General features: G+C 24.9%; 1 protein-coding gene and 2 long non-coding RNA genes across 5 annotated transcripts; 1 reads left to right on the forward strand and 2 right to left on the reverse strand.

The window, feature by feature from the left end:
• The first annotated feature begins 98 nt into the window (after positions 1 to 98).
• LOC118069568 (sphingosine kinase 1-like) lies at positions 99 to 20,021 on the forward strand. Its single transcript, XM_035087772.1, has 7 exons — positions 99 to 1,469; positions 14,383 to 14,734; positions 15,702 to 16,073; positions 17,022 to 17,266; positions 17,350 to 17,451; positions 17,566 to 17,705; positions 19,190 to 20,021. Exons 1-7 carry the CDS (start codon positions 938 to 940, stop codon positions 19,376 to 19,378), a joined length of 1,932 nt encoding a protein of 643 aa, XP_034943663.1. The 5' UTR covers positions 99 to 937; the 3' UTR covers positions 19,379 to 20,021.
• On the reverse strand, positions 7,723 to 9,019 carry LOC118069569 (uncharacterized). 3 transcript variants are annotated; one of them, XR_004690644.1, is made up of 4 exons: positions 8,882 to 9,019; positions 8,690 to 8,781; positions 8,238 to 8,596; positions 7,723 to 8,149 (listed from the first exon to the last, which is right to left on the reverse strand). It is a non-coding gene; the product is annotated as an uncharacterized lncRNA (long non-coding RNA). The 3 variants fall into 3 exon arrangements; XR_004690642.1 differs by lacking the exon at positions 8,882 to 9,019 and having other exon boundaries at positions 8,690 to 8,818; XR_004690643.1 differs by lacking the exon at positions 8,882 to 9,019 and having other exon boundaries at positions 8,686 to 8,814.
• LOC118069570 (uncharacterized) lies at positions 13,107 to 14,221 on the reverse strand. The gene is made up of 3 exons (XR_004690645.1): positions 14,094 to 14,221; positions 13,533 to 13,704; positions 13,107 to 13,429 (listed from the first exon to the last, which is right to left on the reverse strand). It is a non-coding gene; the product is annotated as an uncharacterized lncRNA (long non-coding RNA).
• Positions 20,022 to 20,478: the final 457 nt, after the last annotated feature.

The raw sequence follows: 20,478 nt of genomic DNA on the forward strand, positions 1-20,478 counted from the left end.
CGGTTAGAATGAGATAAGAATAGGAAACAAGTGAAAGATAGAGACATGATATACACAGTGATGTTGGCATCTCCCTCCAGTGTCCTCCAGTAGCTCAACCGACGCTAACGTGAGAGGAGGTTTATTTAGATCCTTTTCGAACCCAGTAGTAAACGCTGATCAGTCAATCCTTTCACTTGAATGTGAATAAAGTGTATTTTTTTTGTCTAATATGAATAAATGATTAACCTTTCATTCAAGTAATAGTGTATCAATTGATATTACAAAAAAGGACAATAACCTTAAGTTGAAGATTATTAGGGCTAGGTGCATTTAGCCAATCTAGCTTCTCATACAGCAACTGTGTGTGCGATGAAAGAACGTGAGGGGACGAAAAGTGCCTTGCACCCCCTTGACATTTAGTCCAAGTGGTGCACCCCAGCTAACCTGAAGTGTAAAGAATCTCTCCTATGACTAATTAATCTTTATCATTTATCAACACTTATGCAAGTGTCTAGACCAATATGGCATAAAGAGATTTAATTTGCTTTTGATAGCTTGTTAATTGTGATAAAAAGTTAACAATATTATCAAAAAAAAAAAAATATCTACAATTATTTTTAACAGTCAATTAAATTTCATAAAAAAGGTAAAAAACTGTTCATATAATGAATCAAATCATAACAAATCAATTTAACGGTTTGTTTACTATAGTTCACAGATAGTAAGTGAATTCTTTAAATTACTACTTGAGCTAATAAATTAATTGAGTCAATATAGTCATTTAAATGACTAAAATAAGGAAATCATTTTCTTTATTAAAGTTAAAATGTCATCATTCCGTTTGTATCTTTCCCGCTTAAGAATTAAGTAAAACGTGATAAAGATTGAAAATAAATTTTGTTAATTATTGTTGGTTATATATAACAATTGTTAATTATTGTTATTAATTAAAATAATGGATGAAGAAGGGCAATTAAAATCGAGTACACTACTCGAGGAAACATTTTATATAACATCAAAAAAAAATACTTATTATAAAGTAAAATTATCTGAAAAGGGATTAAGTCTTCAGAAAGAAAGTAATGGAGCCACGAAAACAGAAACAATTACTTTAAATGATATCATTGGATGTCGATGCATGAGATCCAAACGTAAAGCAACTGCTAGTTGTGCTTGTCGTCCAACTATTTCAAAACCTCAAATGAGAGTTGTTGAATCTAATGAAAATTATCATGTTTGGGATGAACTTGACACATCAGCTTACCTATATATTTATACATATACATTGAAAAAAGCCCGCGTTAAAGGAGCAAGAAGACGAGAAAAAACCACGATAACACTCAGGTTTCGGAGTTTTGATAAATATGAAGATAATCTTAGAGAAGCTAGTAGATGGAGACTTGCTATTAAATGTCTTGTAAATAAAGTTCCAATTCCTAAGAATCTGATGAGTCCAAGTCATGGAAATTTAGATTCGCTTTTAAGTGGTAAGTTTTTTGTTTATTTATTAGAAATAAATATTTTTTAAGAAATTATCATGTTTTATAGAATTAATGACTTAGAATTGTTTTAATAACATTAATAATAAATCGTTTATTAATTCCTGTTGTAGAGTGATGTTTTGATGATAAAGTTGATAGATTTTTTTATTTAAAAACAATAAATCTTCTTTAATGTTGGTTTGAAAAAGAACAAGTCAATCAATCTGTGATTTAAATAGAAACTTGAATTGAATTTTATAAAAACAATCAGTGCAGTATCTTTTGATATTTTTAATGAAAGAGTTAAATCATGAAGTTGATGAAAGAGATTGTATTTCAACGAAAAAGTTTGCACATTCAGTTAATAGATAAAAATATAAATTATTTTTATAAACTGTTAATGAATTTTATTTAATATTGGTGAGGGTCATTTTTAATGGAATGATGGGTTTCATTGTTTTGAATGATGTTAAATGAATTTTTCAAAATGTGTAAAAATTTGTTTTATCATTTATTATTGAATTTCATGTAAATCAATCATTAATTGAATATTTAAAACTCTCTATTAGATAAAAGAGTTACTTTCTACTTTCGATTAATTACACGTTAATTAGAATATCAAATTAATAGCATACATTTTTTTTATTTAGAAGCAAATTGTTTTCAAATAAAAGATTTAATTGGTAGAAAAAAAATGTAATGTAAAGTAAATAATAATAGATCACTGAATGTAAGTTTGAAGTAGTAGCAAGAGAACTCTGTTCAGTTCCATTAATCAATGCACTGAGGGAAAAAAATTCTGCTTCCAAGATAAAACTACTTGATTCAAATCATTTTGCTTCTATACAAGCAGAAAAATCATATGAAATAGATATTTTTATTTGAATCAAGCTTTTTTTTTCCTGCTAAGAAGCAAAATTTTTTACTCTTAGTTTTGTAGATCATATTACCATATTTTATAATAATAATGATTTTGGACTTTGAATTATTTATACAATAATTTAAATGACATTTTTATATTAAGAAATGACGCATTTTCGTAAAAATAATGGCATTGCACCTAAAAAAGTTCTGACAGTTACAAGTAGATAATACTCGAATGAACCATACTTTTTGTATTACTGCGCAGTCAATTTTGTAATGACAATCATTTGTGTCTGGATTTTGAGAGCAACATTGGAATTCTTTTTATATATTTTATTCATTGTCAATATATCAATACTCATAATACACAAAAGCTATTTTGCTTTATAAAAATTAAATGAAAATAATTTTGAATGCATAATTAAAATTATATAAATATTTTTTTTCAATAATTAAAAATGAAAGGATAAAAAAAGATAAATAGTCTGATAATGTTTTTAATTTTTTTTTATAATTAAAATGATCAGTTCTGACTAAACCAGCACTTATATTGACCAGTATTATTTATGTTTTATATTATTTGTAACAATGAAGTCTTTTGAGTTTAGATTGGCTAGAGCCAGAGCACGAGTTTGTTGTTATTGTTTTTTTTTAACTACTAGTCATTAACAATGTAATACTTTTTTTGCGCTTTTAGGGTTTAGATATTCAATTTGTTTCTCAGTAGCAACTATCCTATATGATGTGGCTCTAACTTTAGAGTGCATATTAATCTACTTACAAGAGTTCACTTTAAATTTGATCTTCCCATGGTTTAATTATATTTAGAATTTTTATTAAACAATTGCTCGAACAATATCATTTATAAATATTAATAAATATTGTGATATAGTAATATTTAGAAATCAAAATGAATATTTTTAAAAATTATTCATCATTTTATTTAATAAAATATTGTATTGATATTGGTAATTTTTTTCTCAATGTATTACTTTCTTTTTATTAGTATTATTACTGAGAAAAATAATTACTTTCAACTAGATAAACAATTTTGTTTTTCAAAAAATATTTTAATGTTTTTGAAACACGTATAATGTTGAACATGGTATAAAAATTTATCTCATAGATTAATGATCAAGTTGTACAAGCTGACAATGAGTTTCTAATCATCTTGAATATTTCTTAAAGATAATATTTCAAACTTAAATACATTTGTTCAAAAAAATATTTAAAGGCCCCATACAAATATTAAAATGGTCATTAGTTTATAATTAATATTGATACATCGTTTCTTTTTGAATGTAATACTTGATTAAATTATTTGAATGAGTAACCGATTAAATATTATCTAAAATTCTTTGTTATTTCAAAATAGTTATTGATAACATGTTATACGAGTTATTTTGTTCAAATATGATCCTATGTCTATTATGAAGATATAAAGTAACTTAATGTCTATTAAAATATTGAAATATTAAACTATCGAGAATATTTATCGTTATTCACTTGGATATTGACAAATGACCTAATAATCTCGTTGCCATGTTCAACATACACACCTTGATAGCTTTATCCAACGTATGATGAACAGCTGATAATGACTAAATATGCAAAATTGAATTATCCATTCAGACAAGCGTGTTAACCATCAATGTTCATGGTTATTGAAAATTAACAATTTTTTAAATCATACAGTTTCGATTCTATCTAATGTAATTTTTAAATTAATAAATTGTAGTATGGGCCCTTCTGGGTTCCATCCAGACCAATATTTTTTTTGATCTAATTGTTGTTGAAACATCAAAGTCTATTTATCTCTTATCAGAATTGATTAAAAATTTTTTTATAAATAAATATTACATTTATTTTTAAGTAATCAAATCAAATTGATTTAATCACCGGATATCTTTTCTCTCAATGAACTCAAATAAACGAAAGATGCACTCGTTATTTACAAATATTTTTGATAAAATATCAATCTGCACTGGTAAGAGCAAAGATGAAATATATCTTTAATCTGAATAATAAATTCATTGATATAAAATCATTTTTATATCTGTCGAAAAACATGTCGATAAAAAAATTTGATGAGGAAAATGATTTCTATCTCGTTTTGGAATAAATTTCGTGGAAAGTTGAAATGCAACAGCGGTAAATAAACGGTAAACATTAAATTACTTTTTCGTCGTTCACTTCTTTTTATCTTTCAAGTTGTTTTTCTTCTTATCTTCCTTCAACTGTGTATGCACTTGGAAAAATTATATCTAAAAATCAAATACATACCATTTGAAATGTTTATTTATTCCAGTTTTATCAAAAAAATGTATCAATAACCTTACCATTTGAATCTACATGTCTAAGACTTGTTCTAACCTACATAAAATATTTCAATAGTCTGCATCATGACACAAAAGCGATGAATAATGTTTCCGATTAGAAATAAAAGAAAAAGGTGCTGAAAAAAAAGGAATATATCATCATTAGTGACTTGTGAGCAATGATAATTAGTAAAAAAAAATACATAAATATTCTGGTATTGGTAATAATGAAAATAAAAATGGTGACGAATTCTCATTTTCATGGCCGTTTGGTTAAACAAACATATATAAAGTTGTGTATGGCATCACATATATTGAACAGGATGCATTGGTATAAAGGCATGTGTGTGATGAGTACACGATGATTAACATTATGTAAGAATGCTGTAGATATCTCTGTAGCGTCACATGTATTATATTATGCTACTGTACTACTTCTCTCTCTCTCTCTCTCTCTCTCTCTCTCTCTCTCTCAGCACCTGCTTGTTGTCTGGAGAGCCTGTTTGAGGCAGTCCCAAGCCAGTTTATGAGATAAATTGATAAATAAAATATCAAGAAGGAGAATAAAGTCTGATCAAAGTTCCAAATGTATTAAAAGTTTCGATATACGTACTAACTAAAATTTTGTCTTGCAAACTTTACTCATTTTTTCTTTTCTTCTTAAAAAACAATTTTAAATTTAATAATTTATTTAGAATTTATAATATTTTCTTGTAAAAGTAAGTTTATGTTAAGTTTAAAAACCAAAATTACTTGGAAAATTAACTAGTAATACTTAGCAAATTGATAAAAGATACAGATGTTTAAATATTTCTTTATCACTTTATGCTTACTGATAATAAATTTTTATTGTGTTGAAAAATTTATGTAGAATTAAAAAATTTGGTCATTCAATTATAATTCATTCAAAATATTATTATACTGTATAGAAAGAATGGATCATTTTTTATGAGAAATTCTTATAGCAAGAATTAGTTTAATTATTAATTAAATAATTCAAATAATAATAAAACTTAGCTTAAGATTTATATTTATTATAAACTTAAACATGTGCTATGTTAAAAATTTTTAATTCTTATTTTATATAAATATTTTATTCCTTTATTATGTAAATTACTTATTAAAAGACCGTGCTAATTCTGTCATGTTTTCATATTGTGATAGTAAAATTCACTTGATATTTATTAGCACAAATTTTTTTTGTGCTATTTTTTTTTTAATTGCATAACTCATATACTGATTTTATCACAATAATATTCAACAGCAGTAATATCTATTTAATTAAAAAAAAAAAGAATAAATTTTAATAATAACTATGTTCAATATAATTATAATTGAGAATAATAATTTCTTTTTTATTGAGGATAAATTTTTTTTAATCCATGAATTAAATGCAAAAAAATTGGGTTTTAAAGCCTTGGAGTGTATAAAGATATAGAAGCTTTCTTCTATGACGTAAAAGTGCCCTTCACATATAAAACCGTGACCTTTTAATATTTTTTTTTACTTCCAAATATCTAAATATATCATCAATAATTATTTAAAGCCAAATTGAGTTTGGTTTATCGTAACTTTTATTGATTTATTTTTAAAAAATATTAATTAATTAATAAGATCTATTAATATTTAATTTATAATAATAAAACAATCAATACACGAATAGAAGCTTGAAATAAAAATTTCTATGGTGGACTGTAAACAAGTTCGACTCTAAACTTCATCGAAAAATTGGTTTAATTAGTTAAATATAACTTGTAATGTTAATTATAACATTTTAATTTAAAGGAGGAAAAATAATTTAAAATAAATAAACTTTGTTCTAGAGTTACAGCAAAATATGGTGAATTTAATTTCATATTTTATTTTTGATTAGAATAAAAATTAAATTAAAATTGCATTTTTTTTTTCAAACTTAATCTGAATGCTTAGCAAAAAAGCTAAAATAATTAGATACTTCATTTGCTTCTAGCTCTTTTAAATTCATTAAATACAAAAAGTTGATTTTATTTAAATTTGCAAAAATACTGGATACAATCTAATATTATAGCCACTTTTTCAAGATTAATACTAAGAAGTTGATAAATTTTTTAATCCCAACGACATTTTTCTACTAAAAATCTATCATCATCTAATGTCATCAAAATCACCAGAGATAAATATATTTTCTCATTCAATTTTTGATTGTATAAACATCTTGTGCTTATCACAACTTGAAATTGATAAAATTCCAAGTCTGAAATGAACTCTTATAAATTTCCCTAAGAGTTTTGCAATATTTATACTGTCCTATCAGCTATTCTCTTATCGATTATTCCATATGGTTGCACCAAAACTTGGAGCTTCTCTATGACGCAGACGAGGTTGGTTTGGCCGAGGTCTTTTCATCGGCCTTTATAGTACCGCTGCAATCCTGGTGAATGTACACGCGAGCTTTGGGAACAATCGCGATAAATTCACAAGTTTGATCTTAAAGGCGAAGAGGAAAAGAGGACGGTGTGGTCAGTAATATTGCTATCCCCTCAATGTCAATATAATTTTATGGCCTTCACTCTTACTTTTAGATTTAAATTATACTCCAGGTCACTGTAATTAAATCTTTTCCATGTCATAGCTGAACCCATTGACGATAAATTAACCGTGTGGGTCAATAAAAGTCGTTTTATTGAACCAGACAATCAGGTAATCAGACAAATTTAAAGTTTAAGTCCATCTGCCCTCTGATCTTGAAGTCTAAATACAACTGTAACATTCAATGTTGATATTAGTTTTATATTTTATTAATTCAGTTTTATTTAGAGTATTTTTTTTTTTAGAAATTACCAATATTTGTTAGGTAATTATTAAAGTTAAGTAAGTGAATCAGTAAATATTTACTGTTTTGTCAGTAGCTTTCAGTGATTTTTGTTCATTTACTTTTGAAAAGTAATAATCAATGTTGCAAAGTTATTTTATTTTGAAGTATGTTTTGGTTTCATTCCATTAAAAAGTTTAAATTCTGATAAGACGAAAAATAATGAATAATGGATATTTTTGAACATAAAGTATATTTTTATAAGTCATATGGACTTTTGCTGATTTTGATTAATGAGTTTCGTATGCTAAAAATGTTTTAAACTATTTAATGTCAAGGTTTTTTTTTTTGTTAAAATGAATATAAATATATTCATTAGCTATTTGAAATTTTTTTTAATAGATAAACCACTTAATTTTCAGATTAATTTACCAAATTATCAAATTATATTCGATATTAATAAACTAAAGTTACTCTATGATTTTATTTCATAGCTAATATAAATGCTACTTGGCATTTGTAACTCTAAATCTTTCTTTGTCTTCAGAATGCTTCAATTAAATATTCAAACATCATTCGGAATTGAACTTGATGCCAAATCTTCACAGATAACAAAATATAGTTGTTCAAGTCGAATACATAGAATTCAAATAGAAAAATTACTTTCTTTTAAGATATTTATTATTCCCAAATCAAATCCGACGTTTATTCACCTAAAAAAAGAAATAATCAGAAAATTGAGTATCAATAATTTGATCAATTATTTATATATTTTTTTAAATTTTTTAATGAAAAACTTACCAAGCAGAATTAATTAATTTCTTCTTGAATATTAAATCATGATATTTACAGGTGGTAAAAAAAATATACCAATTAAGTCTGAACTTCGATTTATGACATTGACGTCAACCGAGTAAAAAAGCATATATGTTCTCTTTTACCTCTGTTATTTTATTATTCTGTTTGTTTTATACATTTCGAAGACTTTATACTCAACGTTAAATTTCGTCGAAAAATAATTAAACCCTAACCTTGCTTAGTAAAGAAGCTTACACAGTACAGATACACGCTGAAAGTTATTGTCAACGGTCAAAGATTAAAACCGGATGGCAATGTTGATGATGATGATGATGTATTGAATAAATCCCAACGTTTGGTTTCTGAAGAATCAATTTATCATAATAAATAGCTGTTAACTTCAACATAGGTTATAAAATTATAAGATTAATCGAATCATCGTAACACATACTTACGATTTCTCAATGAAAAAATTGTTGGCGTCGTGCCAAAAATTATCGAGTAAAAGGTGTTCCTGGCAAGTGTTCAGTTCCTATCATATATTGTTCTGTGAAAATAATTGTCTTTCACTACTCAGATACTTCAGTTTTTCAATTTTTAGATAAAAGCAGACAGATTTTTTTATCATGACTATGTAAATTACTTACATACACATAAAATAAATAGAAAAAATTTTTGGCTACATCCAAGATGATGCAATTTTTATTTCAATTTGAAACAAGGAAAATTAACCTCTTCTTTTGATGGATATAATTTTAATTTAGCAATGAATTAATGCTTATTATTTAAGAATATATATAATTCCAAATCTTGCAGCATTTTTAACTCATTTTCAAACTCGTGATTGTGATAATAATAATTAATATTTTTATACAATCATATTTTTTGCTAAATACGGCCATTTGAGGGAGAATAGGGAAATCAGGCACTCACGCCCTCTGCTTTGTTTTGTTGGTATTGTTGTTATTACCCTAACCTTAAAATAAAAGAAATTTCGCTCAAGAAAATACATTTCAATTAACCAAAAATAATAAAAAATCATTATTATCGTTGTTAATTATCAACAATGTTTAAAGTATGTTTTAATATTTTACATTATTATTTAAGATGATTATATAATTTATTCTAAAATATGATTCAACAAGTGAGTTCAATTATATGCGTTGAAACGTTAGGATTACATCATTTCTTCACTTTCTCGTATAAAAATTTAATGTGTAGAAAATATTCAACATTTGATTTGAGTACTTTCAACATTAAATTCAAGTAATCAGTAAGAAATAAATATTTTTTTTTTCGAATTACCATATGAGGTTTCATATTATATTTATAATTCTGAAAAAAATATTTAAAATTATCATCTTTATATTCTGTTCTATTTACACTATTTTTATTTATTTAATTATTCAATTTTATCATTGTTCATATCTAATTGGCTTCAACCAAAGAAGGAAATTGTTTCAAATAGAAAAAATGGAACATGATGAAACCTACTTGAATTTTTTTTTCTCTATATGGAATGCGGTCAAGTTGATGACATTCTATTGACGGGAAGTGTTTTCAAAATAATTTTAAAAAAATTCTGTGGTAGTCTAACAATATTCAACTTGTTAGCTTCATTCATATTGATAAAAAGAACAATTACATCCACAAAAATATTATGTAAAAAATCGAAAAATTGTTTCTTGAAAAATTTTCCTTTCAACTAAACGACATTAAGTCTATTATTTTTTCAAACATAAATTTAGAATCCTTTTTATTTATACTCATTCGTTTTATATACGCAGATATTTATGAATATTTAAAATTATACATGATCAAAGTATTAAACTGGTTTTCTGAGTGATATCATTTAATAATCATGATCATTATATTTTTAAAATATAAATGTTTTAATATTTTTAAATAATTATTAATAAAATAAAAATAGTAATTTATTTTTATCGAATAATATTGACAGAAATATTGAATGATCAAAATGAAGCAGGTGGTCAAAAATGAACGAATTAATCAGGATTTTTTTAGGAAGTCATTTGAAATAAATAATTAAAATAACTGATGACCAATATCAAGTCTACTACTGATTAAAAAAAATAATCAACTTGGTATTAAAGATTGTGAAAATAATCACTGATTTATTTCAAATGACTGGTGTAAAATTGATGAATAAAATATTTCTGTATAAACATGAATCAAATCAAAGTAACTGTCAGAACAATTCAAAGTGATTTCAGATAAAGTATAGATGCTAATATAACAATGTGTAATTGCGTTGACAAAGTGACCGATAAGATTATAAAGGTAAAATAGGGAACAAAAGAAGCCAGCATAAGCTGTGTAAGTCACTTAGATTATTATTATAAAACATAGCTGGTATAATAGGCGTTTCACTGTTTTCCTTCCTTGATATTATGTACATATAGTATAATAAGCTATGCTGAGCACAGCATATAAACGTGTAACTATCCTACAGCCACTTACTGCACTCTCAATAACTGAACTTTCCATCCACGTGTGTTGGATCATAGATGCTATTATTACTGTTTTTCCTACATTATAACATAGCCCCGGAAGTCATGAAACTTGGAAAAGTTAGCATGCATCACGGAATAAAATATTCGATCTTGTGTGAAATGATTCTTGTTGAAAAGCGTGTGAAATATCGTTTAATATATATATTATTTATATTATTAGATTATAAATTGTTAAAATATTATAGTAATTATTTAATTATGTTAAACATAAATTTAAATATTTAAGTAAGAAATTGTTTTAAATTATTTTAAAATTGTAAATTGAATTTATTTTTTTTTATTAAGACTAGAAAAATATTGTGAAAATGTTATTCTATGTAGTAATGTCTTTACATAAATATGATATAACAGAGAACTAAAAAAATAATTGTAACGAATGATGATGAATTATTGTATATAAAATGTAATTATGGTATTGAGTATCAATATTCATAAAAAAAAATATTATTTGCAATATATCTAAATCGGTCCTGTAAATAATAATAGATAAAAAAATTGATAGTTTGTTAATGATAGCTTATCTTGATATGAGTTTTAATCCATAAATTAAATATCACTCAATAGAAATGATTGTTATTCAAATTCAAACATGTAGTATTAAAATGGTTATTAAGAACCTTGGATTGGAGAAGAGCTAGTAAGCATAAGATTGATAGATATAATTCAAAAATACTCATTTATATAATAAAAAGTAAATTAATCATAAAAATGTTTTACAATGTCATCATGTAAAAATGTCATAATCAAGGAAACTAAAATAGAAGTTAGCTATTGTTCTTCGTACAATACTAATTTTTAATTAAAAAAAAAATTGGGCTGCCTCTGCCCTCGAATCCTAGAAAGTAAAAAATTACATTTTCGATATTTCTGCGGTAGTGAAGCAAGAGTTGGATAAACTTTTTCTATTACAAAGCTTCCAAAGTTACAAATGAAAAAGTATTATCAAAAAAGTAGAAGTACTATTAAGATTGTTATTGTGATACAAAAATGCCTTTATTGGTTTCGAACTAATTCTTTGATTTCATTTTGTAAGCCATAAGAAGTGTGAATAGGTCATTGTTTATAGCATTAACTAGTAATTTAAGTTTATAATATTTTACTATTTTTAATCATATTTGAAATAAATTATAATTAAAAATAATTGTGCGATTACTCAAAGTAGTTGATGTTAACAAAAAAATTGATATTTTATACTTGAAGATAAATCGTAAAGAAAATAAAAAACAAAATTATCCAAGTATCTTGAAGTAATTAACATCATAATTCTTGTTACTTATTATGTTCAATGTTGACATAAAATCTACTATGTAATGAATTCTGTTGTTATATTGAATCAGATAAAAATTTCAATCAAGTTTTTATATTAGCAAATGAGCAAATGGTTCGTAAATTATGTAACTATCATAATGGTCGGTAATAACAAGAGCCACCAATAATCATCATATAATGTACACTTTAATGGTATATTTTTCTATCATACTTATTGAAACTTTGATAGTGATTATATAGCATAACAGGAATTAATAATACATACTCATCATTATAAGAAACTAATATTATGTATCGAATATCGAAAAAACTTGCAATAGTTTAGATTATTGAATAAAGAAAAATAATAATGACAGGAAGTTCTAGTGTATCTGTCGATTGTTGACAGAAAAAATGATAGGAATAACAAGAATATTAAAAATACCATGGATTAATGATCTATATTATTTATTTTTTATATTTAATTATTTGAAACTTGTCGTTGAGTCTCTAGCTAAAGTAAAAAAAAACATTTATTTATGTACATAAAGAAATATTTGGTTTAACTAAGCTTTAGATGAGGTACGAAAAGTGTAATAGAATTAATTATCATCAAAAGGTTGAATATAAAACTGGTTTTTATTTTTGAATGACTCGTATAATATTTGATCTTAACTAGTTTTCTAAATTTTTGAAAGTTAATTCTCAGCACAAAGAATGATGATGTATTTAATTTTATTTATGAAATGTACAAAATTATTTATCCAAGTACATGCTTGTACACATGAACATTTAATCTGACATCACAGAACAAGAGTAATTTAAAAAAATATACGACTGCCAAGGAAGAGAATGATGTACTTAAAAGCTCGTGATTTAATAAAGGGAAAAAGAGTAACAAAGTGAGAGAGATTTATAGAAAATTTCCTTTTACACTGAAAATAATTACTAATAATCTTATAAGATGTGATAATAAAATCTAAAGTGTAGATCAGATTATTGTATTTAAGCCTAATCATTTTTCAGAGTCAGAATAATTAATAATAATTCATCATCAACATCTGTGATTAATATTAATTTCTATCTAGATATTAAAGAGTGGATAAAATTATTGAATACTTTGCTTTTTTAAATGTATTATAATTTTACTAATTATCAAGTTTAGTCAAATTTCACTGATGTTCATGTCTAGAGTATTAATAATAAGTTTAACAATAGGAGTGGTTCAAAATTTATTTGATGTATAACAACAAGTTAAAATTTGACTAAAACTTTCAGTAATTATCCACTAATTGGTGGTGGTATACTTGGCATTATTTCAATCAGTGAATAATAATTGAATATCAGTAACTATTATTTAGTTAAGACTCAAAAGGTTCATAAGTTGAAAATCGATACCATTGCAATTACTTCCTAAAAACAAATTGATAAAATATTTATAAATAAATATTTGTGAAATTGCTGTACAGTTCAAAATATAATCCATAAGAGTTTTAAAGAGAAGCTTAATACTTACTAAAAATGAAATGGTGAATATTGAATGATAACTACGAATAATAAATAATGAATGAATGAATATTTACTGTTAGCGATTGTGAGTATTGGACTGATTTAAACAGCAATAGTTTTATAACTGCAAATTTATAAATGAATACTCTTTTGCACTTATATTTTCACTTCATTCATTTCTAGAAAATAAATAAAAATAATCAGTGATCATGAATGCTAAGTTTATCATTAAATAAATTACTTTTTAATTGGAATTATTACAATTGAAAAATATTGATTATTAATCATTATTATTGATTTATCTTCACAAAGTAGCATGAAATGCTACACAAAATTAGGTATTTTAAAACTATTCTACAAAAGTTTGCTAGCAAAACTCAAACAACGGCATTTTGAATTGAGGTTATAATTAATTGTAAAAGTTATTAAGAACAATTTTATTCAGGAGGTTGTTTATTTTTTGTAAGGTTAAATTCATATAGTTAATTAAAGCATTATCGATTATTGATTATCATCATGCAATAATGTGACAGTTAGTTTCATTAAAATCCAATAAAAATTACTTAACCTCTTTGATCATTGTTCCCAATTATTTATTAACAGTTAAAAAAAAAGCAAAAATATGACATGATGATTGTCGTATAATAAGCAATAAATGATCAATCTAAAACCATTAAAATTCATCAAACTCATGCCGCCTAATGTATGAGAATTTTTTTAATTGCTCTGATTGAATGTAAATAGAGAACTGAAAAACATTGTTTCTTTTTTTTCGAATAAATTAATAAATTAAAATAAAATTAGATAATTAATTAGCAAATGAATAGATTTAATAAAATAATTTTATTTGTTTTCAGCATGCTCAGGTGATCAAAAAAAACTCTTGGTCCTATTAAATCCAAAATCTGGTCCAGGAAGAAGTCGAGAAATTTTTCAAAGAAGAATTCATCCAGTTTTATCTGAAGCTGAAAAACTTTATGAAATTTATATAACAAAGTGCCCGAATTATGCACGAGATTTTGTGAGAACGAGGAATATTTATCAGTGGAGTGGGATTTTATGTGTTGGCGGAGATGGAATAGTTTTTGAAGTTGTTAATGGTCTTCTTGGAAGGGTCGATTGGAAACGTGCTTTAGAAGAGTTACCTTTGAGTGTTATACCTTGTGGATCAGGCAATGGATTGGCCAAATCTATCGCCTATTCAAAGCAGTAATAAATTTTGCAATTATTGTTTTTTTTTAATCATTCAAATATATTTAAGCAATTAAATATCAACCCACAATGAATATTTTCAGTTAAATTCATTCAAAATGGTCTACGAGTTGACTAGGAATTATTAATATTTTGTGAAAGTTATATAATTCTAGGAAGAATTTATCTCAGAGTACTTGCATTGTAGAAGAGCCTTTCTCATAGCATCATTCAAGCACAGCTCCAATTTAATTTCAGCTGTTTTGAAAATAATCATGCACGAAAAAATTTTTTCATCTTCTAGAACAAAAGTTAGAGAATTTAGAACAGAATATTTTTTTTTCACAATAATTATGCACAAGTCATATACAATTTATTATTAACTTTACAATTAATTTTTTTTACAAAAAACCATTTAATAATATTAAAGTAATAACAACAATTAATTATTTGATTTTTAGTACATTGATTAATACCAGCTTTTTAAAAAAAAAATATTCTATAATTAATAATTATTAACATTTTTTATAAAAATTAAAATTACAGTAAGAGAAAAGCTTCTTTTTTTAGAAGCAAACTTTTGATTCAAATCATTTTGCTTGAATGTAAGCAGAATATTAATTTGAGTTGAGTAATATAATTTGAATCAAAAATTTTTTTTTGCTGTTATGTTTACCAAATATCTACCTTAACTTATAGCTTTTATTAATCATAGCATTGGTTTTTATTTAAGTATCCAAGTATTTGGTTCTTTTATATTTAATCTTAATTTTTTATTCAAAATTTCACTGTCAAAGAAAACGTCTTTACTCTCACAAAATATATCACAATTATGATTTAAAAATAGTTGGTATAAAACAAACACAATATGAATATTTTTCCTGATCATATCCCATTTCACACTAATTTTTATAGCTGGTTAAATAATTAAATTAGCCATGATTTAACTTGAAACCACAACATCTAATGTATTTGAATATTTCAGGGAGCCTTACGATTCAAATCCAATGCTCGTAAGCGCATTAACAGTGGTTAAAGGAAGAAGAACCTCAATGGATTTAGTACGAGTAGAAACAAGAAGCCAAATTCTTTATTCATTTCTCTCAGTAGGCTGGGGTTTGATAGCGGACATTGACATCGAGAGTGAGAGGCTCAGGGCCATTGGTGCACAACGTTTTACTATCTGGGGTATTGCCAGGCTTATTGGCCTTCGTAAATACAAAGGAACCGTTTCGTATTTACCTTGTGACAAAGTTCCTAATGTAGAAAACAAAACTAATGGCAATTATTACGAAAGAGACATAAGAAATGATGATATTATTTCACATTCAAAAAGTTTTGGAGATAACCTTGACCGGTATGGTTTATTACTTTCATTACTTTTTCCGGTTGTTCTCTAACTTATTCGCTAAAACATGACACTATTATGTACTAAGTTGTTTTACCCAGTTGTTATATAACTGAAGGGTTCATTTATTCACTAGACAAATTCATAAATTTACATACGATTATTCAATTATCTATCAGCTTTTAGTGGATCATAAAAAACAGTTGTTACATAAGTATAAGTTATAGAATTTTTTTGTTTTTATACCATTTTTTAAAACAATTTAAGATAGATGATGTTATTTATTATTTAGAAAATATAATAGATTATATAAAATTTATTAAGGGAAATGATAACAGCTAATACTAGAGATTATGTAGCAAATAAAATGTTAATGTATAATATAGTAAAGTGAGAAATCAAGAAGAGAAATGCAATTTCGAGATTAATCAAGAAGCTGATTAAATAGATAAATAGTAGATAAATAAAAAATATTAAAGAGTGATGTAGGTAGAAGAAAACAAGAAATTCTTCAAGCTTTTTTTGTACGCTAGGTTTTAATATGTAAATACATAAAAGTAAAAAGATGTGAGAATTTTTTTAGTTTTTGTTAAATTTGCTATTTATATTTTTTCCTTAAACTTCTCGAGAGCATTGTTGGAACATCTTGAGTATCTTTTTTATTACATTCTATCTGTTCTGTCCAAAAATAATACAATGTGTATCTTCATGGTCACAATTCAACAGGAAAACTTCATCATGTCAGAATTATTGAAACTTTTAAATGAATTTTTTGATAAATCATTAAATATTTTTACATCAGCAACTTTTTAAGTCAATAATTTTAATTGCTTAGTATTTTATATCAAATTACTGCTAAAAGCTGTTATGATAATTTTATCAGAATTTATAAGTAACATAATACTTTTATGATCAAATGAATATTAAAAGTACTAAAAGGATTAAAAATTGTTCTAGATTCTGTAGTGTACGGGAATCAAAAAGTTATCAAGATGTTCTGGATTCTGTGACAAGTGATCTAGAAGATATGTATATGGATGAAAGTGATCTGATTGAAGAAAAGTTATCATTAGAAACAGAAGTTCAAAGTCGAACACGTCTTGATAGTTTTTATTCTGCCACGTCTAAAAAATCGGCATATTTCAGTACGGGTTCAGCTTCGAGTTATCATAGTGTTGAAGAAAATGAAAGCACTGCAGAAAGTAATTAAATAATTTAATTAAAAAATGATATATCATTTATTGATATTATATAAGGATATATTAACAGATAGTATTTTTTTTAGATGATGAAATTCCAACTTCTAATAACAGGGTTGTTTATGGTCCATCTTCAAGTCTTCCTGCACTTACGGCGCAACTTCCAAGTACTTGGATCCAAGTGAAAGGTAAATTATACCCAAGTTTTTTTTAATTAAAACTTTTTTATTATTTTCAATCTCTGTAAGAAAAAATAATGAACAACAAGTGTAAAGTTGTATATAATTTGTTTTGATTTTTAGGAGAGTTTGTAATAGTTCAGGCTAGTTATCAGTCACATATCGGTGAGGACGGTTTTATTGCACCTCAAGCAAAGCTTGCAGATGGAGTGATATGGCTTTTAATAGTAAGAGCTGGTGTTACGAGGTCTGAGTTATTGCAGGTAAAATTTTTATTATTCTTATTAACTATTGTTGTATCTATTTTTTTCCTGTTCATAGTGTCCTAGAGAATAGTTTGATTTATTGTTATAAACAATTAATATTCACGAGGATACGTTGGATATTAATCAATAGGTAAATCTCATAGGATATAGAGAGAATAGTTGGATTGTAAATAAATGAAGTAGGTCATAAAAATTACAGTGGGCAGTAGTGGGCGTAAAATATCAGAATTGCATTCAAAACTTTCCTTCATCTGCTACTTTATAAGAACGAAAGAACATATTCTCAACTTTTTACGAGAATTTTATATTCCTCAAACAGCTTCATAAAATGGATGTGGTTTGCATATTTAGAGTTAGTGAAATTGTAAAATAAATCGGTTATTTTTTTATGATAAAATCTTATTAGGCGCCTTAAGAACAGACTTTTTATGTTCATTAAAAAAAAATTAGAATAAACAAACCAATAAGTGTGCACTATTCAAAAGAAGAATATTATTAAAATCATAAAAAAAAGGAAAATTACAATAACACTTGATTAACTAAAAAAAAATACTAAATTCTTTCAGTATCAATTGAATTTATCTATTTAATAATTTCTTATTATTTGTTCATCTCCTGGTAATATTACTTTATTTATTGATGTCTTTATTCTACCCACATCAAATGAATATTGCTTGAATCAAATGAATTATTTTCCTTGACACTTCCCATGAGGAATCCCAATAACATACTTTCTGATAAAATTTAATATGTTTTTTCAACAAATTGTTTTATATGTATTCTTCAAGAATTCCAATTGTTATAAATAAATTATATAATTCCTATTATTCCTAAATCGATCAAATCAGATTAACAAAATTGTATGAATGCTGTTTTCATTTCATTTTAAATCGACATTTTAGTCTCAATTAATAAATTAAATGTTGATGTATTGATAAATAGACTCTTTAAATCTATTATTTAAATAATCACTCAAATAAATGTGATTTATAAAATTGAAATATTGAAATTTGATTGAATATAAATGTATTGTGTAAAAATGTGGATCCATTAGCAAATGATGAAATATTTTTTTATAATAAAATGTTTTGAATATATTCTTAAAACATAAAAAAATAACAAACGAAACAATTACAATAAAAATAGCTTTCAAACATTTTTAATCATTGTTTCCTATGAATTGACGACAGCAGTAATTATTGTACTAAATAATAATCATGATAAATTCGAAATAAATAGCCAAGTTAATCCCCAACATTATTTTAAATTAGATAAATAAATATAAAAAGTCATAAATTAAATTAAAACATTATAAAATTTAAACCATTTTTAATTCTAATAATTTAAATTTATTTAAATCATGATATCTCTCTTGAGCACACAAACTAACTTAATCATGATAGCGATAATAATAAGCTTTAAAAACATATATGTAGCACAAAGGAAGTATTAAACTGATTATTATTCTTTTATGATTGCAGTTCCTTCTAGGACTCAACACTGGGACTCATTTAACTTGTGCTGGTGTTGATATGATTGCTGTCAAGGCATTCCGTATCGAACCAGATCCTAGTGTCAATGGTATCCTGACTGTTGATGGTGAAAAGGTTGATTATGGTCCGCTACAAGCAGAGGTCTTTCCATCTTTGGCTACAGTCATGAGTCCTTGACCAGAACCTTGAGCATAGTTTCTCTAAGACAGTCTTATATAAGACTAACCCGTTACAACCTCATGCATAGGTGATGATGATTCAATCAAAAAAAAAATAAAGAGATAAATAAAAATTTAGTCATTGATTTCTCAACAGATTAAAGAATAAAGACCAAGGTTTTTGTAGTGCAAAAATATTTATTATGATAATAACGATATCATGGAAAGAATTATGACGATATTAACTAATATATTATTGAATTATAATTAAGTCAAATTAAATAAATAAAAAAAAAAACATCACTAATGGTTAGAGATGAATTATAGTTATAGACAAAGATAAAAGATGAGTTATATAAAATAGTATGAAAAAGTTTATGAACAAAATTAAAAAGAATTGATGAAAACTACGTCAATTGTAATCTATATTTCTAGTTAAAAAATACTGATAAAAATTTATATATGTAAATATTGTACTTTAATCGATAAGCTGATAACCTTTTTGCTCATGTAATTAAGTGTAGATAATGTGTTGAGTAAAAAAAAAAGTTATGAATTAAAACATTTTAAAAAATAAAAATTTAATTAATTAAATAATTATATTATAAATCAAAAATATTCTAGATTTGGATATTTTTATGTTGCAGGGTTTACTGATGGATATTTTATGGTTACTTATACTTAAGTTTAAAATAAAATGAATATTATCATATACATAATATTTAAAAATAATTATTATTTATCTATGTTAAGAATGATTATATTTGAATAATTGCATGAAGAATTTTGTTTTGTCAAGGTTGAATATTGATTGATTAATTGATATTAAAATTTTTTTATTTAAAATAATTTTTTATGTCTAAAATTTTATTATTTGAAATTATTCTCTACCGTCCTGAATATCAGTAAAGTATTAAGATATAATAAAATTATATTATAAAATTGGATGTATAATTATTTTATTTCATCTAATATTTGATACAGAGTAAAAGTAATAAAAAAAAAACAAAAAACAAATTACCACTCATTATCATTGATGAATCAAAATAATTTAATTTTAAATAATTACAGCCAAAAGTTTTATTCTTTGTCAAATCATCCACACGAAATAAAAATTTT

This window comes from Chelonus insularis, unplaced genomic scaffold, assembly GCF_013357705.1.
Source record: "Chelonus insularis isolate UGA/USDA-ARS -01 unplaced genomic scaffold, ASM1335770v1 contig_41_pilon, whole genome shotgun sequence".
NCBI classification, from domain to species: Eukaryota; Metazoa; Arthropoda; class Insecta; order Hymenoptera; family Braconidae; genus Chelonus; species Chelonus insularis.